General features: G+C 50.2%; 1 protein-coding gene across 6 annotated transcripts in view; it reads right to left on the reverse strand.

The window, feature by feature from the left end:
* Positions 1-27,848, reverse strand: part of LOC139253271 (uncharacterized) — a 135,371-nt gene that overhangs the window by 49,996 nt on the left and 57,527 nt on the right. For 5 of the 6 annotated variants that reach the window (XM_070873482.1, XM_070873485.1, XM_070873484.1 and 2 more), the window contains exon 2: positions 26,774-27,121. In XM_070873482.1, coding sequence (XP_070729583.1) covers positions 26,774-27,121 — 348 coding nt within the window. The remainder of the gene's footprint in view (positions 1-26,773; positions 27,122-27,848) is intronic. The other variant, XM_070873483.1, reaches the window with a different exon arrangement.

The raw sequence follows: 27,848 nt of genomic DNA on the forward strand, positions 1-27,848 counted from the left end.
TCAATAAAGGACTAAGGTCACTACAGTTCAAGTACAACACACTGCCTCGTGGAGTCATTATCAGAGCATCGAAAAAGACATAACATTTACTGTGTAGCTCACACTACTAGTGACTTTCCTCAAACATTCAAAACCAGTCATCAATCCCCTCCTCAAACAAGCCACCCACCCGCCTGTCCTCTCTGCCTGCTGACCCATCTTCACCTAAACTCCAAGCCCAACCCTCTCAATGCTGCCTGTTCCAATCTGTCCAGTCCAATTCCAGCTCACAGCATTGAAGTGGCCCTGCCCAAGGTCACACCTGATACCCTACAACACTGACATCCTTATCCATGCTCCTGTCACCTCTGGCCTTGATGGCTCCAATGCTCTCATTGCTGGCCTCACATCCTCAGTCGCTCATATCCTGTCCCACAGGAAATCCTCCTCACTGTCATCGTACAGAGGCTCCCTGTCCCTCAATGCACTAAATATAAACTCTTGTCCTCAGCTTCAAATCTCTGACTGGCCTTGTCCCACCTCCAACCTTCTGTAACCTCCTCCAGGCCGATAACCCCGGCACTCTTTGCTTCTTTAACTGTGCATTCACTCCCCCTTCCCCTCCCCCCATTGGTGGAAAAGCCTTTCATTGCCTCAGCCCGACTCCCTCGAGCTCCCTCGCTAAACCCCTCTGTAATGCATTTACTTCTTGGGTTCTTTGCTATCAAGAACTAGTTGGTTTATTAACAAAGGTTTAACAATCCCACTACACATTACCAGTTCATCCACGAGGCTCACAACTGCATACCTCATCGTGGATGACCTGGGCCCAACTGATTGGGGTTTTATTGAGTCTTGTCAACATCACATGACTGGCTAAGCCACTCACAATGCAACAGTTCTACACTATTTTAAGTAGAAACTTTAAATCAAGTTCCTGGAACAGCTCCACAATTATTTTTGTGAACCTATAAATCAAGTGACCCTTGTTAACGGGGGATACTAAAAGCGGCAAATTAAACAAATTAACTTTTAAACTTTAATGATCAAATTAAAATTTGGTTGCTCGGGGTGATGATACACTCCAGTTCCTCTGGTGTCCACCTCCTGTGGAAGGCCGTGAGCGTACCGGTGGACACTGCGTGCTCCATCTCCAGGGACATCTCCAGGGACACCCTGGCTCGGATGTAACCGCGGAAGAGAGGCAGGCAGTCAGGCTGAACGACCCCGTCGACCGCCCGCTGCCTGGACATGCTGATGGACTCCTTGGCCATGCCCAGGAGCAGTCCTATGAGGAGGCCCTCCGACCTGCCCGCTCCCCTCTGCACAAGGTGCCCAAAGATCAGGAGTGTAGGACTGAAGTGCAACCAGAATTTGAGGAGCAGCCCCTTCAAATATTGGAACAGGGCCTGCAACCTCACACACTCAATATAAATATGGAACACGGACTCTTCCAGACCGCAGAAATTACAGGCGGCCTGGGAGTCCGTGAACTGACTTAAAAATCGATTGCACGGGATTGCTCCGTGCAACACCCTCCTGGCCAAATCCCCAATAAATAAAGGGAGGACTCCTGCATAGAGTGCACTCCATTGGGGACCCCCACCTCATCCGGACGGGAAGATGGTGCACCATTGCATGTCCAGACGGCAGACGAGGATGGCAAGGTAGAGAGTGTGCAGGAGCAGCCCGTACAGGAAACCCCTCCGCGCAGAACTGAAAGGCACGGAGGGGATTTCCCGGAAGAGGCTCAAATTGTGAGGCACCGGCTCCTGAAAGAGGTTTCGGGGCTTGGTGCCGATGAGGAATTCCGTCCGGACGGGGTCAGTTTGGACGGGATCGCCCCTCGTGCTTGAGCATCCTCGACACACCTAACGGAGTCAGGGCCCAGGGCTGTTTTTAGCGACTCGATGGCATTGGCCACATGCCAGACCAGGATAGGTGCCGTGCCAGCTCTTCAGGCACCATCCAGCACGCTCCTCGCCATCGAGCAGGTCCCTGACCCTGGTCACCTCGCCAGCCACAACCCTCTCGTCCGCCTGCCACCTAAAATCGCGGTGGTGGAGGTACAGATTCCTGAGCAGCGGCTCCCAAAGGACAGCCGCCACTCCAGACGGGGGAGAGCTGCGCTTGGTGGCGACTCTGTTCCAGACCCTGATGAGTTCCTGGTAAAAGGTGGGCAGCCCCCACATGGTGGTCCTGACACCCCCCAGGCTCACAAACAGGAACTGCGTATCATAATTGAGGCTGTACTGCTGGCGGAAGAAATACATCGCCAGCACACACCACCGAGGAGGGGGCTCAACATACAGCTATCTCTGCAGGGTCTGAAGATGGAAAGTCGCGTGCTGGGTGCTGATGCACACCAATGCCTGCCCTCCTTCAGCAGGAGACTCAGAACCGCAGCAGAGAACCAGTGCTTCCTGTTGTTCCAGAAGAAGTCCACCAGCTTTTTCTGCATCTTGGTGACAAATGCAGGGGGAGGGGTCAAAGTGACCAGCCAGTACCACAGCATAGCGGCCACCAGCTGGTTTATGACTAGCGCTCGACCCCTGTAGGACAGCACTCGGAGCAGTCCTGTCCAGCGCCCTCGGCAAGTGGCAATTTGGCCTCCAGCTCTTGCCAGTTCGCCGGCCAGGCTTCCTCGGCAAGGCTAAGGTAGACTCCCAGATAGAGGAGATGGGTCGTGCTCCTCTGAGCTCCTCCGGCAGGGAGTCTACCTGCCACTCACCCACCAGGAGTCCGGAACATTTCTCTCAGTTGATCCTGGCGGAGGATGCGGCCGAGTAAATCTCCTGGCACTCACGCATCCTCCGCAGTTCAATGGGATCCTCGACCATGAGGAGCAGATCATCGGCGTAAGCCGAGAGGACGACCTCCACGTCCGACCCTTGCAGAGCCAATCCCGTCAACCTCTTCCGCAAGAGGCGCAGGAAAGGCTCCACTCATATGGCATATAACTGGCTGGACATGGGGCATCCCTGGCGCACACCTATCCCAAAGCGAAGGGGTGCCGTCAAAGATCCATTAACCTTAATCAGACACTCCGCGGCCACATACAAAAGTCAGATCCAGGCAACGAAATGCGTCCTGAACCTGACAGTGTGCATAGTTCCGAACAGATACTCGTGATCCATCCTGTCGAACGCCTTCTCCTGTCGAGGGAAAGGAAGGCGATCGACAGACCAGCCTCCTGGGAATGGTGGACCAGGTCCCGGACCAGATAGATGTTATCGTGGATTGCCCGGCCCGGGACCGTGTAGGACTGGTCGGGTGGATCATGTGGTCTAGCACGGCGCCAAGGCGAGCAGACACAGCCCTGGCAAAAATTTTGCAATCCGTGCTGAGGAGGGAGACCGGGCGCCAGTTCTCAAGTAGGCGGAGATCGCCCTTCATAGGCCGCAGGACGATGACTGCCCTGCGCCAAGAGAGGGGCATCTCCCCGGTCGCCGGACTTTCCCCCAGGACCCGCACGTAGTCGGCCCCAAGGATGCCCTGTGGAATTCCACGGTCAGCCCATCTAGCCCCAGGGACTTTCCCCTCAAGAGCTGGTCGAGGGCACCGGTCAGCTCCGCCAGGCCCAGCAGATCATCCAGATTCTCGGCACCATCCAGCCCGACCTTCGGCAGGTCCTCCCACAAAACTCTACACGCTTCTTCGCTGGACGGATCCGGGGAGAACAGAGCCCTGTAATAGTCTCAGGCCCTGTGGCTGATGCCCTCCGGATCTGAGACCAGAGATCCGTCGTCGGCCAGCAGCGTGAAGAGCTGCTTACGGACCCCGTCTTTTTTCCAGCGAGTAGAAGGGGGAGCCGCGGTCCAGCTCCCGGAGGAACAAGATACGTGACCTCACGAATGTGCCTCGGGACCCGATGAGCTGCAGGTCCTTCAGCGTGGCCTTCTTCGCTTTGTACACGGTCCACAGGGCCGGGTCCTCCACGACTTGACCGAGATGGGACTCCAGGTCGAGCATCTCCTTCTCCAGGCGCCCCACCCTGGCCTCCCGCCTCTTGGTCGACCTCTTCGCGTACTCTTGACAGAAGAGACGGAAGTCAGCCTTGCCCACGTCCCACCATAGCCTCAAGGAGGGGAAGCCCCCCTGCTTCCTTCTCCAGTCGGACCAGAACCGACGGAACGAATCCTGGAACCGCTCATCCCCCAGCAGCAGGTTGTTAAAATGCCAGTACGCGGACCCCACCCGCACACGGAGCGAAGCAAGCTCCGCCCACATCAGGTGGTGGTCCGAGCACGGCACCGGCCGCATGGAAGCTGCCGGAACTCAGGAGACGTACGCCCGGGAAATGTACAAGCAGTCGATTCTGGACCTTCCTCTTCCAGGCCTCACCCAAGTGAAGGTGCTGGAGTCGGGATGGAGATTTCGCCAGACATCCACCAAGTCGAAGGCCCCGACCAGATCCCTCAACGTTTCTATCACCGCCAAGCTCTGCAAGGCACTGGAGTGGTCCCTCGCCTCGAGGGTGCAATTAAAATCCCGCCCCGAGGACAATGCAGTCGCCGACGTTGACGGAGCCTAGAAGAGTGGATAATTCTTCGAACAAACGCACTTGCTCACTAAATGGAGCGGCACGTCCCCCAGGCGAACCGTGACATGGAGCAAGCGGCCTGGCACAGGCTTCTCGACCCACAAGATCTCCGGCTGAAAATGTGGGGCCAGCAAGATAGCCACCCCACAAGAAGTGGCAGTGAGGTGGCTCATGCGAACCTCTCCTTGCCATTCCAGGAGTCACATGGCCCCATCTCCCGGCACGGTGTGGGTTTCTTGCAGGAAGCACACCAGATATTTCCCCTCCCGAAGGAGCGAAAAATTATTAAATTCTCAGCGTGCCTCTCTGCCGCCATTGATGTTGAGGCTGGCCACGGTTATCTTCATGACAAGAGCCAAGAGCATAGTGCAACCTCTAAATAACGTACTGTGGGGAGGGACGGAGTCATGAGATGACCTCCACTCCCTCAGCAACCCAGTGAGGAACGTTCTGAGCCGGTGCAGCTGAAGATGACTTTTTTTGGTCAGCTCCTGTCCGCGCCCATGGTTCTGACGGCGGACGGACCTGATGAGCAGCACCGACTTGGACCATTGGTCCATTGGACAGGTGGGCTCTATTGTGGTGACCCTGGCATTGCACCAAAAAATCCCGGAGTTCCTTGGCAGGAATGAGGGTGGACTCAGCGGCTACACGAGGAGATCCATTGCCTCACTGCCGATGGACTCTAAATCCTCTCCCGCGTCCACCACCGGGTCCCCGTCCTCCTCCGGGAGGTTGCCATCAGCGGCCAGTCCGTCGACCGCACAGGGTACGGTGAACGGCCCGGCCGCACCATCCGGCCCTACCTCTGTCACAATCCTATCCCCAGGATCGTTGGCAGAGCAGTCCCCCCTGGGCTCTTCCTGGAATACCGGGTCGGGAAGTGGCAGAGGACGGGGGTCCCCCTCCGCCCCAGGCACCGGGGAGCACGGAGAGACCGGGCCGAAGAACTGCTCCAGGTTCTCCAAGTACCTCGGCTCCAACATCAGGACAGAGATTGGTGTTCCTCACCCTCCCCACCACCACCCTCTGACCCAGCGGGCGGGGGTTCTTGTGATACTCTTCTGCCGGGTCGAGCAGATCCCGGGGGATGCTGATGTTTGACTGGGCGAGCTCGGACTCTTCGGCCTTGCCCGCCTCAGTCCCCAGGACACTCGATCCTGCGGCGATACTTTCTTTTTGCTGCCCCGTGGCCTCCGCAACAGACAGTTCTTCTTCCCCATCCCCAGGAGGCTCAGGCTAGACAGCCTTGGCTGTCTCACCCCCCTGAGGGACAGACTCCCCCCGCCTTCGGCACATGTTGGGAGCGCTGGTGGGGGACGCGGGACCGTCGCCAGGCACCAACTTCTCCACGGAGGGATCTTGGTCCTCCTCCCTTTCCGTGGAGCGGTGCCTCCTTTTCTGTCTGGAGGGACGCGGAAGCTGGGAGACCTCCATATCTGCCGAGGCCTCTGCCTCCGCTCCCTCCTTCCGGGTTTCTTGCCCGCGCCCGACCGCAGGTGGCAAACTCTCCGCAGATGCGGGTATGGTCAAGGGCTTGGGCACAGAATGCCCCACGCTCGCCGGTGGTAAGTTGGGGCTAAGCGCAGTGATAGGGCTGTTTAGCCCACTGAGGGGACTCGGCTGAAGGTGTTTGTCTTTCTTCCGCGCCTTCCTTCCGCGCGGACGCTCTCCCTCCAACCTGCCAGAGGCCGAGATGGCATTGGCCCCCAACGATGCCCGCGCATCTTTGGTTCCTCACACGGACGGTAACGGGGGGAGGACTGGCGGCGGCACCAGCCGAGGCCACTTTAGGTGTTTTGGCGGCCTTGGAGGCGGGGCAGTTCACTGCGGACATGCCCCACCTCTCTACAGGCATGGCACCACACGCTGTCCAGAAGAAGCGGTAGGCTGTCCCCTCGTGGACCACATTGAATGCACCTTCTGTTACCTCCTCCCGGACCAGCTGAACAAAAAGCTGGCGCCGGACGGAGAACACAAGGGAGGCTGGCCTCCCTGAATCCGAGCGGGATCGGCATTATCCCCGCCCTCACCTCCACCAGTTGACGTAGGTGGGGGAGGAGGAGCTCACCGGGAACAAAGGGCGGAACGTTGGAGATGACAATTCTCTGTGCGGTGGTCTCGAGTCCCACCCACCGTGAGCCCCTTATTCAGGGCCAGGGACACTCCCTGCTCTGACCCCAGGAAGAACATAGTCTTCATGTGCATTTTTGAGGTGGCGAGAATGGCCAAGGGGCTGACTACCCCAGCCATTGCCCTCACGCACTCCACAATCGTCATGTTGGGGTGGGTGTAGCTCTTGACCCCATTCTTTTTGGTCAATAATGTAAAAGGTGGCAGGGCAGTAGGGCAGCAGTGACCACCATGTGCGCATGTTTTTGCTGGCCCCGCCCCCGGCGAAGGTGGACTCGCCATATCAGGGTCCCTTTAAAGGCCACACCCACCCCAATGTCACAGGCCTTCAGGGCCTCTTTAATTGAGCAGCGGGAGCTCTTAATTAGGCACACCTCTCCCCTGCGTGTTTAACAATTGGGGAGGGGCCTCTTTCTCTCTGCTCGGTAGTTTTAATTAATAATAGTAATTGCAATTGAGAGGAGGAAAGAGGGGCCTGAGAGAGAGAGAGAGAGAGAGAGAGAGAGAGAGAGAGTGAGGGGTGGGAAAGAGGGAAGCTGTGAGGGCAGGGTCACCCCTCAGTGTTGGGTGGGTGCTGGCAGGGGTGCACTCTTCGATGGTAAACAAAGTCTTTATCGATGGTCTTCGGGTGGGGGAAGAAGATGTCTTCACCCAGGATAGCTGGAACTACCCAGGTACCATCCTCCACCGGGTCTTAATGATGTTAATTAAGGGAGTTAATTACCCAGGCAGCTCGAGCTGTCCTGGGCCAGGCAATGGGGAGAGGGGTGTTTTAGTGGTGTGTGGGGCCTAGTTATTCACAAGAACCTCACACCCTTACACACACACAAACCCCCACAATGTTCCGGCCTAAATGGTCTCTCCTCCCCCCACCTACAAACTAAAGTATTTTTTGGAGAGTGCAGCCACCTGTCGGTGTTGTAAATGGCTCTGCCTCCTTTCACACAGATGATGGTGTGACAGTTTGTAGTTTGTTCTCTTCCCCTCTCTCCAACTCTGTCGCAGGGGTGTTGAAGCTAGCAGCTCTTGGTCCTCCTCCCTCTCAAGGTGTTAATCCAGCAGGCCTCTTCCTCCTCTCCGAGAGACTCTGGTGGCAGGCAGACAGATAGTTGTAGCAGCTCCTTCTCCACAAGCTCCCAACTCACAAGTGGCTGAAACACTCCCACAACAGCTAAATATATTAGCAACTATTTTATAGAAAACAATCAAGTGCCCCCTGATTAAAGGGGGGGGGGACACTCCAAAACATTTATGGTGCCCCCTGTGGGTTTTTTTCCTGAGGGCACCAAAACACAAATTATACAATTGCCCCCTGGCTAAAAGGGAGGGGGCACTAAAACCGACAAACTTAAACAAATTAAACTTTGGACATTAAGATCAAATTAAAATTTGCTGCCGGGGGTGATGATGCACTCCAGTCCCTCCGGCACCCATCGACAACAGCTACACAAACCTGCTCACAGGTTCATACATTACATAACAACATAAGAAATAGGAACAGGAGTAGGCCATACGGCCCCTCGAGCCTGCTCCGCCATTTAATACGATCATGACTGATCCGATCATGGACTCAGATCCACTTCCCTGTCCACTCCCCATAACCCCTTATTCCCTTATCGGTAAAGAAACTGTCTATCTCTGTCGTAAATTTATTCAATGTCCCAGCTTCCACAGCTCTCTGAGGCAGCAAATTCCACAGATTTACAACTCTCTGAGAAAAGAAATTCCTCCTCATCTCAGTTTTAAATGGCGGCCCCTTATTCTAAGATTATGCCCCCTTGTTCTACTCTCACTTATCAGTGGAAACATCCTCTCCGCATCCACTTTGTCAAGCCCTCTCACAGTCTTATACGTTTTGATAAGATCACCTCTCATTCTTCTGAATTCCAATGAGTAGCGACCCAACCTTCTCATCCTTTCCTCATAAGTCAACCTACTCATCTCTGGAATCAACCTAGTGAAACTTTTCTGAACTGCCTCCAAAGCAAGTATATCCTTTCGTAAATATGGAAACCAAAACTGCACGCAGTATTCCAGGTGTGGCTTCAGCAATACCCTGTATAACTGTAGCAAGACGTCCCTGCTTCTATACTCCATCCCCTTTGCTATAAAGACCAAGATTCCATTGGCCTTCCTGATCACTTGCTGTACCTGCATTCTACCTTTTGTGTTTCATGCACAAGTACCCCCAGGTCCCGCTGTACTGCAGCACTTTGCAATTTTTCTCCATTTAAATAATAACTTGCTCTTTGATTTCTTTCTGCCAAAGTGCATGACCTCACGCTTTCTCACATTATACTCCATCTGCCAAATTTTTACCCACTCACTTAGCCTGTCGACATCCTTTTGCAGATTTTTGTGTCCTCCTCACACATTGCTTTTCCTCCCATCTTTGTATCGTCAGCAAACTTGGCTCCGTTACACTCGGTCCTTTCTTCCAAGTCATTAATATAGATTATAAATAGTTGGGGTCCCAGCACTGATCCCTGCGGAACCCCACTAGTTACTGATTGCCAACCTGAGAATGAATCATTTATCCCGACTCTCTGTTTTCTGTTAGTTCGCCAATCCTCGATCCATGCTAATATATTACCCCCAACCCCGTGAACTTTGATCTTGTACAGTATCCTTTTACGTGGCACCTTGTCAAATGCCTTCTGGAAGTCCAAATACACCACATCTATTGGTTCCCCTTTATCCACCCTGTTCGTTGCATCCTCAAAGAATTCCAGCAAATTTGTCAAAAGCCCAGCGGGAGATCGAGAGCCAGCGGCAGTTGGTGAGAGGGGAGCGACCTGTCAAAAGCCCAGCGGGAGATCGAGAGCCAGCGGCAGTTGGTGAGAGGGGAGCGACCTGTCAAAAGCCCAGCGGGAGATCGAGAGCCAGCGGCAGTTGGTGAGAGGGGAGCGACCTGTCAAAAGCCCAGCGGGAGATCGAGAGCCAGCGGCAGTTGGTGAGAGGGGAGCGACCTGTCAAAAGCCCAGCGGGAGATCGAGAGCCAGCGGCAGTTGGTGAGAGGGGAGCGACCTGTCAAAAGCCCAGCGGGAGATCGAGAGCCAGCGGCAGTTGGTGAGAGGGGAGCGACCTGTCAAAAGCCCAGCGGGAGATCGAGAGCCAGCGGCAGTTGGTGAGAGGGGAGCGACCTGTCAAAAGCCCAGCGGGAGATCGAGAGCCAGCGTACTGGTGCAGCTACAGCGGGAGAGAAAGCAAAATAGAAGTAGAAAGTAATCAAAAAGTGACGTCACAGCCAATGGGGTAAGTGAATGGCTGGTGATTGGTGAGTAGCTTTTCTTTTATTTTTTATATCAGTAAGTGAACTATAACATTGTTATTACCAATTTAAGGGTATCTAAGGTTAAGACATGGCAGGAGAGCTCGGTCATGTGATATGCTCCTCCTGTACCATGTGGGAACTCGGGGACACTTCCGGTGTCCCTGACGACTACGTGTGTGGGAAGTGTATCCGCCTCGAGCTCTTGACGGTCCGCGTTGCGGAATTGGAGCTGAAGGTGGATTCACTCTGGAGCATCCACGATGCTGAGAATGACGTGAGTATCACGTGTAGTGAGTTGGTCTTACCACAGGAGAAGGGTCCACAGCCAGATAGGGAATGGAAGACCAACAGGAAGAGCAGTGCAAGAAAGATAGTGCAGGAGTCCCCTGTGGTCATCCCCCTGCAAAACAGATACACTGCTTTGAGTACTGTTGGGGAGGATGACTCATCAGGGGAGGGCAGCAGCAGCCAAGTTCATGGCACCGTAGGTGGCTCTGCTGCAAAGGAGGGCAGGAAAAAGAGTGGGAGCGCGATAGTGATAGGGGATTCGATGGTGAGGGGAATAGATAGGCGTTTCTGCGGACGCAACCGAGACTCCAGGATGGTATGTTGCCTCCCTGGTGCAAGGGTCAAGGATGTCTCGGAGCGGGTGCAGGACATTCTGAAATGGGAGGGAGAACAGCCAGTTGTCGTGGTGCACATTGGTACCAACGACATAGGTAAAAAAAGGGATGAGGTGCTACGAAAAGAATTTAAGGAGCTAGGAGCTAAATAAAAAAGTAGGACCTCAAAAGTAGTAATCTCGGGATTGCTACCAGTGCCACGTGCTAGTCAGAGTAGGAATCGCAGGATAGCGCAGATGAATACATGGCTTGAGCAGTGGTGCAGCAGGGAGGGATTCAAATTCTTGGGGCATTGGAACCGGTTCTGGGGGAGGTGGGACCAGTACAAACCGGACGGTCTGCACCTGGGCAGGTCCGGAACCAATGTCCTAGGGGGAGTGTTTGCTAGTGCTGTTGGGGAGGAGTTAAACTAATATTGCAGGGGGATGGGAACCTATACAGGGAGACAGAGGGAGACAAAAAGGAGGCAAAAGCAAAAGACAGAAAGGAGATGAGGAAAAGTGGAGGGCAGAGAAACCCAAGGCAAAGAACAAAAAGGGCCACTGTACAGCAAAATTCTAAAAGGACAAAGGGTGTTAAAAAAGCAAGCCTGAAGGCTTTGTGTCTTAATGCAAGGAGTATCCGCAATAAGGTGGATGAATTAATTGTGCAAATAGATGTTAACAAATATGATGTGATTGGGATTACGGAGACGTGGCTCCAGGATGATCAGGGCTGGGAACTCAACATCCAGGGGTATTCAACATTCAGGAAGGATAGAATAAAAGGAAAAGGAGGTGGGGTAGCATTGCTGGTTAAAGAGGAGATTAATGCAATAGTTAGGAAAGACATTAGCTTGGATGATGTGGAATCTATATGGGTAGAGCTGCAGAACACTAAAGGGCAAAAATCGTTAGTGGGAGTTGTGTACAGACCTCCAAACAGTAGTAGTGATGTTGGGGAGGGCATCAAACAGGAAATTAGGAGTGCATGCAATAAAGGTGCAGCAGTTATAATGGGTGACTTTAATATGCACATAGATTGGGCTAGCCAAACTGGAAGCAATACGGTGGAGGAGGATTTCCTGGAATGCATAAGGGATGGTTTTCTAGACCAATATGTCGAGGAACCAACTAGGGGGGAGGCCATCTTAGACTGGGTGTTGTGTAATGAGAGAGGATTAATTAGCAATCTCATTGTGCGAGGCCCCTTGGGGAAGAGTGACCATAATATGGTGGAATTCTGCATTAGGATGGAGAATGAAACAGTTAATTCAGAGACCATGGTCCAGAACTTAAAGAAGGGTAACTTTGAAGGTATGAGGCATGAATTGGCTAAGATAGATTGGCTAATGATACTTAAGGGGTTGACTGTGGATGGGCAATGGCAGACATTTAGAGAACGCATGGATGAATTACAACAATTGTACATTCCTGTCTGGCGTAAAAATAAAAAAAGGAAGGTGGCTCAACCGTGGCTATCTAGGGAAATCAGGGATAGTATTAAAGCCAAGGAAGTGGCATACAAATTGGCCAGAAATAGCAGCGAACCTGGGGACTGGGAGAAATTTAGAACTCAGCAGAGGAGGACAAAGGGTTTGATTAGGGTAGGGAAAATGGAGTACGAGAAGAAGCTTGCAGGGAACATTAAGGCGGATTGCAAAAGTTTCTATAGGTATGTAAAGAGAAAGAGGTTAGTAAAGACAAACGTAGGTCCCCTGCAGTCAGAATCAGGGGAAGTCATAACGGGGAACAAAGAAATGGCAGACCAATTGAACAAGTACTTTGGTTCAGTATTCACTAAGGAGGACACAAACAACCTTCCGGATATAAAAGTGGTCAGAGGGTCTATTAAGGAGGAGGAACTGAGGGAAATCTTTATTAGTCGGGAAATTGTGTTGGGGAAATTGATGGGATTGAAGGCCGATAAATCCCCAGGGCCTGATGGACTGCATCCCAGAGTACTTAAGGAGGTGGCCTTGGAAATAGCGGATACATTGACAGTCATTTTCCAACATTCCATTGACTCTGGATCAGTTCCTATCGAGTGGAGGGTAGCCAATGTAACCCCACTTTTTAAAAAAGGAGGGAGAGAGAAAGCAGGGAATTATAGACCGGTCAGCCTGACCTCAGTAGTGGGTAAAATGATGGAATCAATTATTAAGGATGTCATAGCAGCGCATTTGGAAAATGGTGACATGATAGGTCCAAGTCAGCATGGATTTGTAAAAGGGAGATCATGCTTGACAAATCTTCTGGAATTTTTTGAGGATGTTTCCAATAAAGTGGACAAAGGAGTACCAGTTGATGTGGTATATTTGGACTTTCAGAAGGCTTTCGACAAGGTCCCACACAGGAGATTAATGTGCAAAGTTAAAGCACATGGGATTGGGGGTAGTGTGCTGACGTGGATTGAGAACTGGTTGTCAGACAGGAAGCAAAGAGTAGGAGTAAATGGGTACTTTTCGGAATGGCAGGCAGTGACTAGTGGGGTACCGCAGGGTTCTGTGCTGGGGCCCCAGCTGTTTACATTGTACATTAATGATTTAGACGAGGGGATTAAATGTAGTATCTCCAAATTTGCGGATGACACTAAGTTGGGTGGCAGTGTGAGCTGCGAGGAGGATGCTATGAGGCTACAGAGTGACTTGGATAGGTTAGGTGAGTGGGCAAATGCGTGGCAGATGAAGTATAAAGTGGATAAATGTGAGGTTATCCACTTTGGTGGTAAAAACAGAGAGACAGACTATTATCTGAATGGTGACAGATTAGGAAAAGGGAAGGTGCAACGAGACCTGGGTGTCATGGTACATCAGTCATTGAAGGTTGGCATGCAGGTACAGCAGGCGGTTAAGAAAGCAAATGGCATGTTGGCCTTCATAGCGAGGGGATTTGAGTACAGGGGCAGGGAGGTGTTGCTACAGGTGTACAGGGCCTTGGTGAGGCCACACCTGGAGTATTGTGTACAGTTTTGGTCTCCTAACTTGAGGAAGGACATACTTGCTGTTGAGGGAGTGCAGCGAAGATTCACCAGACTGATTCCCGGGATGGTGGGACTGACCTATCAAGAAAGACTGAATCAACTGGGCTTGTATTCACTGGAGTTCAGAAGAGTGAGAGGGGACCTCATAGAAACGTTTAAAATTCTGACGGGTTTGGACAGGTTGGATGCAGGAAGAATGTTCCCAATGTTGGGGAAGTCCAGAACCAGGGGTCACAGTCTAAGGATAAGGGGTAAGCCATTTAGGACCGAGATAAGGAGAAACTTCTTCACCCAGAGAGTGGTGAACCTGTGGAATTCTCTACCACAGGAAGTAGTTGAGGCCAATTCACTAAATATATTCAAAAGGGAGTTAGATGAAGTCCTTACTACTCGGGGGATCAAGGGGTATGGCGTGAAAGCAGGAAGTGGGTACTGAAGTTTCATGTTCAGCCATGAACTCGTTGAATGGCGGTGCAGGCTAGAAGGGCTGAATGGCCTGCTCCTGCACCTATTTTCTATGTTTCTATGTTTCTATGACTTGCCCTTCATAAATCCATGCTGACTCTGCCTGACCAAATTATGCTTTTCTAAATGTCCTGCTACTGCTTCTTTAATAATGGACACCAACATTTTCCCAACCACAGATGTTAGGATAACTGGTCTATAGTTTCCTGCTTTTTGTCTGCCTCCTTTTTTAAATGGGGGCATTACATTTGCAGTTTTCGAATCTGCTGGGAGCTCCCCAGAATCCAGGGAATTTTGGTAAATTATAACCAATGCATCCACTATCCCTGGCGGTACCTCTCTTAAGACCCCAGGATGCAAGCCATCAGTTCCAGGGGATTTATCCGCCTTTAGTCCCATTATCTTACTGAGTACCACCTCCTTCGTGATTGTGATTGTGTTAAGTTTCTCTCCCCATATAGCCCCTTGTCGATCCACTATTGGGATATTGTTAGTCTGACTAAAAATATTTGTTCTATAAAAATACCGTAAAGACTGACTAAAAATATTTGTTCAGAGTTTTCGCCATCTCCATGTTCCCCATTATTAATTCCCCGGTCTCGTCCTCCAAGGACCAACATTTACTTTAGCCACTCTTTTCCTTTTTATATTCCTATAGAAACTCTTGTTATCTGTTTTTATATTTCGTGCTTGTTTACTTTCATAGTCTATCTTCCCTTTCTTAATCATTTTTTAGTCATTCTTTGCTGGCTTTTAAAAGCTTCCCAATCATCTGTCCTCACACTAGTTTTGGCCACTTTGTATGCCCTTGTTTTTAATTGGATACCGTCCTTTATTTTTTTAGTTTGCCACGGATGGCTGCAGAAACATAGAAACATAGAAAATAGGTGCAGGAGTAGGCCATTCGGCCCTTCGAGCCTGCACCGCCATTCAATGATTTCATGGCTGAACATGCAACTTCAGTACCCCATTCCTGCTTTCTCGCCATACCCCTTGATTCCCCAAGTAGTAAGGACTTCATCTAACTCCTTTTTGAATATATTTAATGAATTGCTCTCAACAACTTTCTGTGGTGGAGAATTCCACAGGTTCACCACTCTCTGGGTGAAGAAGTTTCTCCTCATCTTGGTCCGAAATGGCTTACCCCTTATCCTTAGACTGTGACCCCTGGTTCTGGACTTCCCCAACATTGGGAACATTCTTCCTGCATCTAACCTGTCTAAACCCGTCAGAATTTTAAACGTATTTTTGAGATCCCCTCTCATTATTCTGAACTCCAGTGAATACAAGACCAGTTGATCCAGTCTTTCTTGATAGGTCAGACCCACCATCCCGGGAATCAGTCTGGTGAATCTTCGCTGCACTCCCTCAATAGCAAGAATGCCCTTCCTCAAGTTAGGAGATCAAAACTGTACACAATACTCCAGGTGTGGCCTCACCAAGGCCCCGTACAACTGTAGCAACACCTCCCTGCCCCTGTACTCAAATCCCCTCGTTATGAAGGCCAACATGCCATTTGCCTTCTTAACCGCCTGCTGTATCTGCATGCCAACCTTCATTGACTGATGTACCATGACACCCAGGTCTCGTTGCACCTCCCCTTTTCCTAATCTGTCACCATTCAGATAATAGTCTGTCTCTCTGTTTTTACCACCAAAGTGGATAACCTCACATTTATCCACATTATACTTCATCTGCCATGCATTTGCCCACTCACCTAACCTATCCAAGTCGCTCTGCAGCCTCACAGCATCCTCCTCACAGCTCGCACTGCCACCCAGCTTAGTGTCATCCGCAAATTTGGAGATACTACATTTAATCACCTCGTCTAAATCATTAATGTACAGTGTAAACAGCTGGGGCCCCAGCACAGAACCTTGCGGTACTCCACTAGTCACTGCCTGCCATTCTGAAAAGTACCCATTTACTCCTACTCTTTGCTTCCTGTCTGACAACCAGTTCTCAATCCATGTCAGCACACTACCCCCAATTCCATGTGCTTTAACTTTGCACATTAATCTCTTGTGTGGGACCTTGTCCAAAGCCTTCTGAAAGTCCAAACACACCACATCAACTGGTTCTCCCTTGTCCACTCTACTGGAAACATCATCAAAAAATTCTAGAAGATTTGTCAAGCATGATTTCCCTTTCACAAATCCATGCTGACTTGGACCTATCATGTCACCTCTTTCCAAATGCGCTGCTATGACATCCTTAATAATTGATTCCAACAAATTCCCCACTACCGATGTCAGGCTGACCGGTCTATAATTCCCTGTTTTCCCTCTCCCTCCTTTTTTAAAAAGTGGGGTTACATTGGCTACCCTCCACTCCATAGGAAGTGATCCAGAGTCTATGGAATGTTGGAAAATGACTGTCAATGCATCCGCTATTTCCAAGGCCACCTCCTTAAGTACTCTGGAATGCAGACCATCAGGCCCTGGGGATTTATTGGCCTTCAATCCCATCAATTTCCCTAACACAATTTCCCGACTAATAAGAATTTTCCTCAGTTCCTCCTTCTTACTAGACCCTCTGACCCCTTTTATATCCGGAAGGTTGTTTGTGTCCTCCTTCGTGAATACCGAACCAAAGTACTTGTTCAATTGGTCTGCCATTTCTTTGTTCCCAGTTATGACTTCCCCTGATTCTGACTGCAGGGGACCTAAGTTTGTCTTTACTACCCTTTTTCTCTTTACATATCTATAGAAGCTTTTGCAGTCCATTTTAATGTTCCCTGCAAGCTTCCTCTCGTACTCTATTTTCCCTGCCCTAATCAAACGCTTTTCCTTTCTTTTACACCCTTTCCTCCTCACTGGAATATATTTTTCTTGAGAGCTGTGAAATATCTCCTTAAATGTACGTCACTGTTCATCAACCGTTCTACACTTTAATCTATTTTCCCAATTCACTTTAGCCAACTCTGCCCTTATACCTTTGTCGTCTCCTTTAATTAAGCTTAGTACGCTGGTTTAAGATCCAACTTTCTCACCCTCCATCTGAATTTGAAATTCAATCATGTTATGATCACTCATTCCAAGGGGATCCTTTACTAGGAGATTGTTTATTAATCCTGTCTCATTACACAGGACCAGATCTAAGATCGCCTGCCTCCTGATTGGTTCCACCGGCGAGAGGCGACAGTCCGGGGTGCGTGGAGAGACCTACAAAAGGCCGCAAGACAAGGAGTCAGACAGTGTCTGCGAGAGGATACAGTCCGGGGTGTGTGGAGAGACCTACAAAAGGCCGCGAGACAAGGAGTCAGACAGTGACTGCGAGAGGCGACAGTCCGGGGTGTGTGGAGGCCTACAAAAGGCCGCGAGACAAGGAGTCGGGCAGTGTCTGCGAGAGGTGACAGTCCGCGGTGTGTGGAGGCCTACAAAAGGCCACGAGACAAGGAGTCGGACAGTGTCTGTGAGAAGCGACAGTCCGGGGTGTGTGGAGAGGCCTACAAAAGGCCATGAGACAAGGAGTCGGGCAGTGTCTGCGAGAGGCGACAGTCCGGGGTGTGTGGAGAGACCTACAAAAGGCCGCGAGACAAGGAGTCGGGCAGTGTCTGCGAGAGGCGACAGTCCGGGGTGTGTGGAGAGACCTACAAAAGGCCGCGAGACAAGGAGTCAGACAGTGTCTGCGAGAGGAGACAGTCCGGGGTGTGTGGAGAGACCTACAAAAGGCCGCGAGACAAGGAGTCAGACAGTGTCTGTGAGAGGCGACAGTCCGGGGTGTGTGGAGAGGCCTACAAAAGGCCATGAGACAAGGAGTCGGGCAGTGTCTGCGAGAGGCGACAGTCCGGGGTGTGTGGAGAGACCTACAAAAGGCCGCGAGACAAGGAGTCAGACAGTGTCTGCGAGAGGAGACAGTCCGGGGTGTGTGGAGAGACCTACAAAAGGCCGCAAGACAAGGAGTCAGACAGTGTCTGCGAGAGGCGACAGTCCGGGGTGTGTGGAGAGACCTACAAAAGGCCATGAGACAAGGAGTTGGACTGAGTCTGCGAGAGGCGACAGTCCGGGGTGCGTGGAGGCCTACAAAAGGCCGCAAGACAAGGAGTCAGACAGTGTCTGCGAGAGGAGACAGTCCGGGGTGTGTGGAGACCTACAAAAGGCTGTGAGACAAGGAGTCGGGCAGTGTCTGCGAGAGGAGACAGTCCGCGGTGTGTGGAGACCTACAAAAGGCTGTGAGACAAGGAGTCGGGCAGTGTCTGCGAGAGGAGACAGTCCGCGGTGTGTGGAGACCTACAAAAGGCCATGAGACAAGGAGTCAGACAGTGTCTGCGAGAGGAGACAATCCGGGGTGTGTGGAGAGACCTACAAAAGGCCGCGAGACAAGGAGTCAGACAGTGTCTGCGAGAGGCGACAGTCCGGGGTGTGTGGAGGCCTACAAAAGGCCATGAGACAAGGAGTCAGACAGTGTCTGCGAGAGGAGACAGTCCGGGGTGTGTGGAGAGACCTACAAAAGGCCATGAGACAAGGAGTCAGACAGTGTCTGCGAGAGGAGACAGTCCGGGGTGTGTGGAGGCCTACAAAAGGCCATGAGACAAGGAGTCAGACAGTGTCTGCGAGAGGAGACAGTCCGGGGTGTGTGGAGAGACCTACAAAAGGCCATGAGACAAGGAGTCAGACAGTGTCTGCGAGAGGCTTGTGCAGCTACAGGGAGAGAGCAAAAAAGAAGTAAGAAATAGAAAGGTGACGTCACAGCCAAGGGGGTAAGTGATTGGCTGGTGACTGGTAAGTAGTTTTTCTTTTTTCTCTTCGAGATCAGTGAGTAACTTTTAGCATTGTTGTTGCCAATTTAAGTTAATCTAAGGGTTTAGTCATGGTAGGAGAGCTCGGACACGTGATATGCTCCTCTTGTATTATGTGGGAACTCAGGAACACTTCCCGTGTCCCTGACGACTACGTGTGCGGGAAGTGTATCCGCCTCCAGCTCCTGACGGACCGCGTTGCAGAATTGGAGCTGAGGGTGGATTCACTCTGGAGCATCCACGATGCTGAGAATGACGTGAATAGCACGTTTAGTGAGTTGGTCTTACCGCAGGTAAAGGGTCCACAGACATATAGGGAATGGAAGACCAGCAGGAAGAGCAGTGCAAGGAAGGTAGTGCAGGGATCCGCTGCGGTCATCCCAGTGCAAAACAGATACATCGCTTTGAGTACTGTTGAGGGGGATGACTTATCAGGGGAGGGCAGCAGCAGCCAAGTTCATGGCACCGTGGCTGGCTCTGCTGCATAGAAGAGCAGGAAAAAGATTGGGAGAGCGATAGTGATAGGGGATTCAATTGTAAGGGGAATAGATAGGCGTTTCTGCGGCTGCAAGCGAGACTCCAGGATGATATGTTGCCTCCCTGGTGCAAGGGTCAAGGATGTCTCGGAGCGGGTGCAGGACATTCTGAAAAGGGAGGGCGAACAGCCAGTTGTCGTGGTGCACATTGGGACCAACGATATAGGTAAAAAAAGGGATGAGGTCCGACGAGACGAATTTAAGGAGCTAGGAGCTAAATTAAAAAGTAGGACCTCAAAAGTAGTAATCGCGGGATTGCTACCAGTGCCACGTGCTAGTCAGAGTAGGAATCGCAGGATAGCTCAGATGAATACGTGGCTTGAGCAGTGGTGCAGCAGGGAGGGATTCAAATTCCTGGGGCATTGGAACCGGTTCTGGGGGAGGTGGGACCAGTACAAACCGGACGGTCTGCAGCTAGGCAGGACTGGAATCAATGTCCCAGGAAGAGTGTTTGCGAGTGCTGTTGGGGAGGAGTTAAACTAATATGGCAGGGGGATGGGAACCAATGCAGGGAGACAAAGGGAAACAAAATGGAGACAGAAGCAAAAGACAGAAAGGAGATGAGTAAAAGTGGAGGGCAGAGAAACCCAAGGCAAAAAACAAAAAGGACCACTTTACAGCAAAATTCTAAAGAGTCTAAGTGGGTTAAAAAGGCAAGCCTGAAGGATCTGTGCCTCAATGTGAGGAGTATTCGGAATAAGGTGGACGAATTAACTGTGCAGATAGCAGTTAACGGATACGATGTGGTTGGCTCCAGGATGACCAAGGCTGGGAACTCAACATCCAAGGGTATTCAACATTTAGGAAGGATAGACAGAAAGGAAAAGGAGGCGGGGTAACGTTGCTGGTTAAAGAGGAAATTACTGCAATTGTAAGGAAAGACATTAGCTTGGATGATGTGGAATCGGTATGGGCGGAGCTACGGAATACCAAGGGGCAGAAAACGCTAGTGGGAGTTGTGTACAGACCTCCAAACAGTAGTAGTGATGTTGGGGAGGGCATCAAACAGGAAATTAGGGGTGCATGCAATAAAGGTGCAGCAGTTATCATGCGTGACTTTAATATGCACATAGATTGGGCTAAGCAAACTGGAAACAATACGGTGAAGGAGAATTTCCTGGAGTGCAGAAGGAATGGTTTTCTAGACCAATATGTCGAGGAACCAACTAGTGGGGAGGCCATCTTAGACTGGGTGTTGTGTAATTAGAGAGGATTAATTAGCAATCTCGTTGTGCGAGGCCCTTTGGGGAAGAGTGACCATAACATGGTGGAATTCTACATTAGGATGGAGAATGAAACAGTTAATTCAGAGACCATGGTCCAGAACTTAAAGAAGGGTAACTTTGAAGGTATGAGGCGTGAATTGGCTAGGATAGATTGGCGAATGGGTTGACAGTGGATGGGCAATGGCAGACATTTAGAGACCACATGGATGAACTACAACAATTGTACATCCCTGTCTGGTGAAAAAATAAAAAAGGGAAGGTGGCTCAACCGTGGCTATCAAGGGAAATCAGGGATAGTATTAAAGCCAAGGAAGTGGCATACAAATTGACCAGAAATAGCAGCGACCCCGGGGACTGGGAGAAATTTAGAACTCAGCAGAGGAGGACAAAGGGTTTGATTAGGGCAGGGAAAATGGAGTACGAGAAGAAGCTTGCAGGGAACATTAAAATGGACTGCAAAAGCTTCTATAGATATGTAAAGAGAAAAAGGTTAGGAAAGACAAACGCAGGTCCTCTGCAGTCAGAATCAGGGGAAGTCATAACTGGGAACAAAGAAATGGCGGACCAATTGAACAAGTACTTGGGTTCGGTATTCACTAAGGAGGACACAAACAACCTTCCGGATATAAAAGAGGTCAGAGAGTCTCATAAGAAGGAGGAACTGAGGGAAATCCTAATTAGTCAGGAAATTGTGTTAGGGAAACTGATGGGATTGAAGGCCGATAAATCCCCAGGGCCTGATGATCTGCATCCCAGAATACTTAAGGAGGTGGCCTTGGAAATAGTGGATGCATTGACAGTCATTTTCCAACATTCTATAGATTCTGGATCAGTTCCTATGGAGTGGAGGGTAGCCAATGTAACCCCACTTTTTAAAAAAGGAGGGCAGAGAGAAAACAGGGAATTATAGACTGGTCAGCCTGACATCGGTAGTGGGGAATTTGTTGGAATCAATTATTAAGGATGTCATAGCAGCGCATTTGGAAAGAGGTGACATGATAGGTCCAAGTCAGCATGGATTTGTGAAAGGGAAATCATGCTTGACAAATCTTCTGGAATTTTTTGAGGATGTTTCCAGTAGAGTGGACAACTAGTTAATGTGGTGTATTTGGACTTTCAGAAGGCTTTCGAGAAAGTCCCACACAAGAGATTAGTGTGCAAAGTTAAAGCACATGGGATTGGGGGTAGTGTGCTGACATGGATTGAGAACTGGTTGTCAGACAGGAAGCAAAGAGTAGGAGTAAATGGGTACTTTTCAGAATGGCAGGCAGTGACTAGTGGGGTACCGCAAGGTTCTGTGCTGGGGCCCCAGCTGTTTACATTGTACATTAATGATTTAGACAAGGGGATTAAATGTAGTATCTCCAAATTTGCGGATGACACTAAGTTGGGTGGCAGTGTGAGCTGCGAGGAGGATGCTATGAGACTGCAGAGTGACTTGGATAGGTTAGGTAAGCGGGCAAATGCATGGCAGATGAAGTATAAAGTGGATAAATGTGAGGTTATCCACTTTGGTGGTAAAAACAGAGAGACAGACTATTATTTGAATGGTGACAGATTAGGAAAAGGGGAGGTGCAACGAGACCTGGGTGTCATGGTACATCAGTCATTAAAGGCTGGCATGCAGGTACAGCAGGCGGTTAAGAAAGCAAATGGCATGTTGGCCTTCATAGCGAGGGGATTTGAGTACAGGGGCAGGGAGGTATTGCTGCAGTTATACAGGGCCTTGGTGAGGCCACACCTGGAGTATTGTGCACAGTTTTGGTCTCCTAACTTGAGGAAGGACATTCTTGCTATTGAGGGAGTGCAGCGAAGATTCACCAGACTGATTCCTGGGATGGCGGGACTGACATATCAAGAAAGACTGGATCAACTGGGCTTGTATTCACTGGAGGTCAGAAGAATGAGAGAGGATCTCGTAGAAATATTGAAAATTCTGACGGGTTTAAGACAGGTTAGATGCAGGAAGAATGTTCCCAAGAATGTTGGGGAAGTCCAGAACCAGGGGTCACAGTCTAAGCATAAGGGGTAAGCCATTTAGGACCGAGATGAGGAGAAACTTCTTCACCCAGGGAGTGGTGAACCTGTGGAATTCTCTACCACAGGAAGTTGTTGAGGCCAATTCACTGAATATATTCAAAAAGGAGTTAGATGTAGTCCTTACTACTAGGGGGATCAAGGGGTATGGCGAGAAAGAAGGAATGGGGTACTGAAGTTGCATGTTCAGCCATGAACTCATTGAATGGCGCTGCATGCTCGAAGGGCTGAATGGCCTACTCCTGCACCTATTTTCTATGTTTCTATTGCAGACTGCTCAATGAACCCTCCAACTCTCCACTTCTCTCTCCAACTTTAGAAACCGTTACAAAAACCCATCATTTTGACCAGCATTTCCGACACTTCTACCAATTTCTTCCTTGACGGCTTGGTGCCTGTCGCCCTAGTTCCATTGTTGTGAAGCACTTTGAGACAATTATGTGAAAGGAGCTTTGTAAATGCAAGTGTTTGTTGTCTTCCACCTGCACTGCCTTTATGTCGATCTAATTCCCACTGAAATCACTGTCACACTGACTCAATGTCAGACTGGAGGGGCGGTGCTCCGCAGCCAGTGCACAAGCAGCGCGGGATGGGGCAGGCGGTCCGGGTGCAACAGATGCAGCCGGAGAAGACATCTGAAATATTTTCAGGTTGTGTTGAAAGCCTGCGTGGATTCATTATACCCTGAGAAATATGTAAATAGATGTCACTCAGTCCCATGGTGAATCCCCACGTGTCCTCACTTGGTGCCTTTTGCTTGCCCGTTTATAATGGACACTTGTGGTCTTCCCAGCTGCTCACCGCAGAATGTCCACTCGAAGCTGGGACAGAGGGACCGATTTTGGAAAGTTGTTTTTTTCCCCTCCATCTCCTGTACCGCTGTTTCTGCATCGTTGTCCGTGCAATAGTTCTTTTCTGATGTTTCCTTTTTGCACAGCCCTCCAGCCACTGTATTGTTGCTGTCAAGCTGTGAATCTCTTCTCTAACCATACTGCTCTGCACGGAGGCTCACTGGGCCTTGCCAGTGGCTCCTGTGGATTTGGAGGTGGAAGAGGAGTTCAGGGAGGGGGCAGAATGAGTGATGGACTTGTACCTCAGGTGCCTGGCAGCCACTCGGAATTGGCCCTGGCACACCTAGTTGGCCAAGTCCGTGGAGACCTGCATTTGCCCCTTCTGCCACACATGAAAGTCTGTGACACAGTTGGACCTGTTATATTCTTGGGTCTCTTGCTCTGGATCCTTCAGCTTCTAAAGTTTTAGATTCATAGGCGAATCCCCTCGGCCCCAGCAACATCTTCAATGGCTCTGATATACATAGAAGTTACAACATGTGTCACCTGCCCTAATATCTCCTCATGTGGCTCGGTGTCAAATGTTGTCTGATAACGCTCCTGTGAAGCTCCTTGAGACATTTTACTATGGTAAAGGCGCTGTATAAATACAAGTTGTTGTAGCTTGGGGAGGACAGAGCCAGATCAGTAATTCCCTCATGTTGGTCCTCTCACCAGTTGCCGCAAGCCCAGTCTGGCAGCAATGTCCCTCAGGACTCGGCCAGCTCGGTCAGTGCTGGTACTCCCGAGTCTTGGTGATGGACATTGAAGCTGCCTAGCCAGAGTACATTCTGTGCCCTTGCTACCCTCAGTCCTTTCTCCAAGTGGTGCTTATACAAAGTGTGCACTTGCCTTTCAAAGTGGTACCTGGCATTGGACACGAGGAAACAATTTATTTGCATAGACTTTTTTGAGAAGGCAAAAAAGATAATTTCAGGAGACCAGAGCTCTGCCAGGAATCTCGCTGCCAGATAGTCGGAAAATCGTGGGCGGCATCTGCTGAACCTTCCATATATTGTCCCAGTGGGCGAGACTTCCAACATTACTCCTTTACAGTCACACTATAGTCGTACATCGATGTGTTTGTTTAAATCATAAATTGTTAGTTCACAGACCTCAGGCTTCCTACCAGGTTGGCCATGTTCTCTCTCTGGGTCACACCCTCCCAAACCGTCAACAGTCTGTTTGTATTGGGTACATTCCAGACCCACTGCAGTCTGTGTGTATTGGGTACATTCCAGACCCACTGCAGTCTGTGTGTATTGGGTACATTCCAGACCCACTACAGTCTGTGTGTATTGGGTACATTCCAGACCCACTACAGTCTGTGTGTGTTGGACACATTCCAGACACACTACAGTCTGTGTGTATTGGGTACATTCCAGACCCACTGCAGTCTGTGTGTATTGGGTACATTCCAGACCCACTACAGTCTGTGTGCACTGGGTACATTCCAGACCCACTACAGTCTGTGTCTATTGGGTACATTCCAGACTCACTATAGTCTGTGTGTATTGGGTACATTCCAGACCCACTACAGTCTGTGTGTATTGGGTACATTCCAGACCCACTACAGTCTGTGTGTATTGGGTACATTCCAGACCCACTACAGTCTGTGTGTATTGGGTACATTCCAGACCCACTACAGTCTGTGTGTATTGGGTACATTCCGGGCCCACGGACGAGTTTCTCACGGGACTCTATTATTAAATATTTTCTGGCTTTCAACTCCAAAACGAGACGCAGTACTTTGCCGCCCAGCCATTCTGAAAGCGGATTGCACATTCCTGAATTAATTAACAGGCTGAAGGATGGTGTATTGCAGCTTGGAAAGGGTCGAGGGCTCATTTGTTTGCATTGATGAGTGCAGATTTAGTCACTCAGAGATGCATTGTTTTATATATATACCCTGTCAATATCCTGATTTAACCAGGTATGTCACCATTATTCCTATTACTGCACTTGTTTTATGTGGCGGTCGGAAGAGAGGGCTGTGGCTGGTGAGGTGACCAGGGTCAGGGACCTGCTCGATGGCGGAGGAGCGGGCTGGATGACGCCAGAAACGCTGGCGCGGCGCCTAAATTCTGCCAACGTCCGCCACGCGGCCGATGCCATCGAGTCGCTAAAAACAGCTCTGGGCCCTGACTCCGTTAGGTGCATCGAGGAGGCTCAAGCACGTGGGGAGATCCCGTCCGAACTGACCCCCGTCCGGACGGAATTCCTCATCGGCGCCAAACCCCGGAACCTCCCTCGGGGGCCGGCGCCTCACAACTTGAGCCGCCTCGGGGAAATCCCCTCCGTGCCTTTCAGTTCCGCGCGGAGGGGTTTCATGTACGGGCTGCTCCTGCACACTCTCAACTTTGCCATCCTCGCCTGCCGTCCGGACACGCCATGGCGTACCATCTTGCCGTCCTGAGGAGGCGGGGGTCCCCGATGGAGGGCACTCTACGCAGGGGTCCTCCCACTATTCGTCGGGGACTTGGCCTGGAGGGTGGTGCACGGAGCAGTGCCGTGCAACAAATTTTTAAGCCGGTTCACGGACTCCCAGGCCGCCTGCAATTTCTGCGGTCTGGAGGAGTCCGTGTTCCATGTTTTTATTGAGTGCACGAGGTAGCAGCCCCTGTTCCATTATTTGAAGGGGCTGCTCCTGAAATTCTGGCTGCACTTCAGTCCCACTCTCCTGATCTTTGGGCACCCTGTGCGGAGGGGAGCGAGTAGGTCCGAAGGCCTCCTCGTAGGACTGCTCCTGGGCACGGCCAAGGGTGCCATCAGCCGGTCCAGGCAGCGGGCGGTCGAGGGGGTCGTTCAACCTGACTGCCTGCCTCTCTTCCGCTCTTACATCCGGTCCAGGGTGTCCTTGGAGATGGAGCACGCGGTGTCCACCGGTACGCTCGCGGCCTTCCGCGAGAGGTGGGCACCGGAGGGACTGGAGTGCATCATCACGCCCGGCAACCAAATTTTAGTTTGATTTTACGTTTTTAAGTTTAATTTGTTTTAATTGCCGGTGCTTTTAGTGTCCCCCTTCCCTTTTATAGGGGGCACTGGGGAAAATTGTGATTTTAGTGCCAAAAAAAAAAAAAAAAACGGCCTTGTAAATGTCTGGTGTGTCACCCAGGTCGGGTGGCACGGTTTAATGTGTTTTGTTTTGCAGATAAACTCCAAAAAGAGTTTACTGTACTTTTCCCTCAACATGTATTTTCCCGTTGAATCTTGTGTGTGAGGTTTTGTCCCACCATGTGCTCACTTAAACAAATTAAAAACAAATGGAGTTTGTCCCAGATTTCACCCTCCATTCTGTACTTAGAATTTCCACTCAGTGTTGTTACTGTAAAAGTGACAACGTTGTACAACATTTACTTACACATGAGATGTTGGTATTGTAACATTATTAGATATCAAACCAATATAATGTAGAATATACTTACTGGTTACATTCAGCCGGTTTCCATTTCCATAGATTGTTCCCCAAATACCACAGATATAGACCGCGCTGTCTCTGCGCTGCACGCCTCTGATGGTCAGAATGTAGCTGTTACTGGCAACATCTCTGGAAAGCTGAAACCGCTCAGAGACACCGTGTGATCGGTAAACCCAGCCATCTACATAATGAGAAAATATTATGTGTTTCCTATCCTGTGAGAGGTACCAGTGTACAGTATATTTATCCACATTCACATTGCTGCTCTCCAGGGTACACCCAAACTGCACCGTCCCACCCTCGGGCACCGTCACAACTTCTGGGGACTGGATAAGAACCGGACTTGCCTTTCGACCTGTGAATAGTAAACAACTGAGGATCAGAACAGATGAGGAACAACATGAAGTAATAAGTTGAAACCGAAGTGATTATAAAATCTCCTGTGTGTTTGCGAATGGATATTGGTCTGAAATCCCACTCCTCTGTTTCCCGCGGGCGCTCGACAGAAAATGGTAAAAAAGATGCGCACCGACCTTTTCCTGCTGCGCCCACCAGAGATCCCGGTCCTGAGGCCTACTCTCCCTGCACATCGGAGCGTGTGTCTGTCAGGACGGATGTATGTTGGAGCTGGAGTGACATGGCACTGGGCAGCCAATCCAGGTCAAGTATTTTCTCATTCATAATAATGGGAACTCGGTCAGTGGGAGTTCTCATTATGATTGAGAAACACTCCCCCCCAACATCCAAACACAAGTAAAAAATAGAAAAAACACATCACATATTTAAGATTAATTTAAATTAAAGTTAATAAATGTCTTCGAAAAAAATATTATTTTTCAAACTTTTTTTTAAAAGATTTTTCATTATGGTTTAAAATAAACTTACCTTAGTGGACAGTGTTTTTAACATTAAAATGTGCTTTTTAAATGTTATTGTTACTTGTTTTTGTATGTTTCAAAGCTGGTTTTCTGCACATGCGCATTGCACACCGAAAACCGGCTTTTGTGATGCCTTCCCCGGTCCGTACACACTCCGTACAGACTCAGGGAGGCCGGGATATCTGCCCCAATGTGTATCATCAG

This window comes from Pristiophorus japonicus, unplaced genomic scaffold, assembly GCF_044704955.1.
Source record: "Pristiophorus japonicus isolate sPriJap1 unplaced genomic scaffold, sPriJap1.hap1 HAP1_SCAFFOLD_489, whole genome shotgun sequence".
NCBI lineage: Eukaryota > Metazoa > Chordata > Chondrichthyes > Pristiophoridae > Pristiophorus > Pristiophorus japonicus.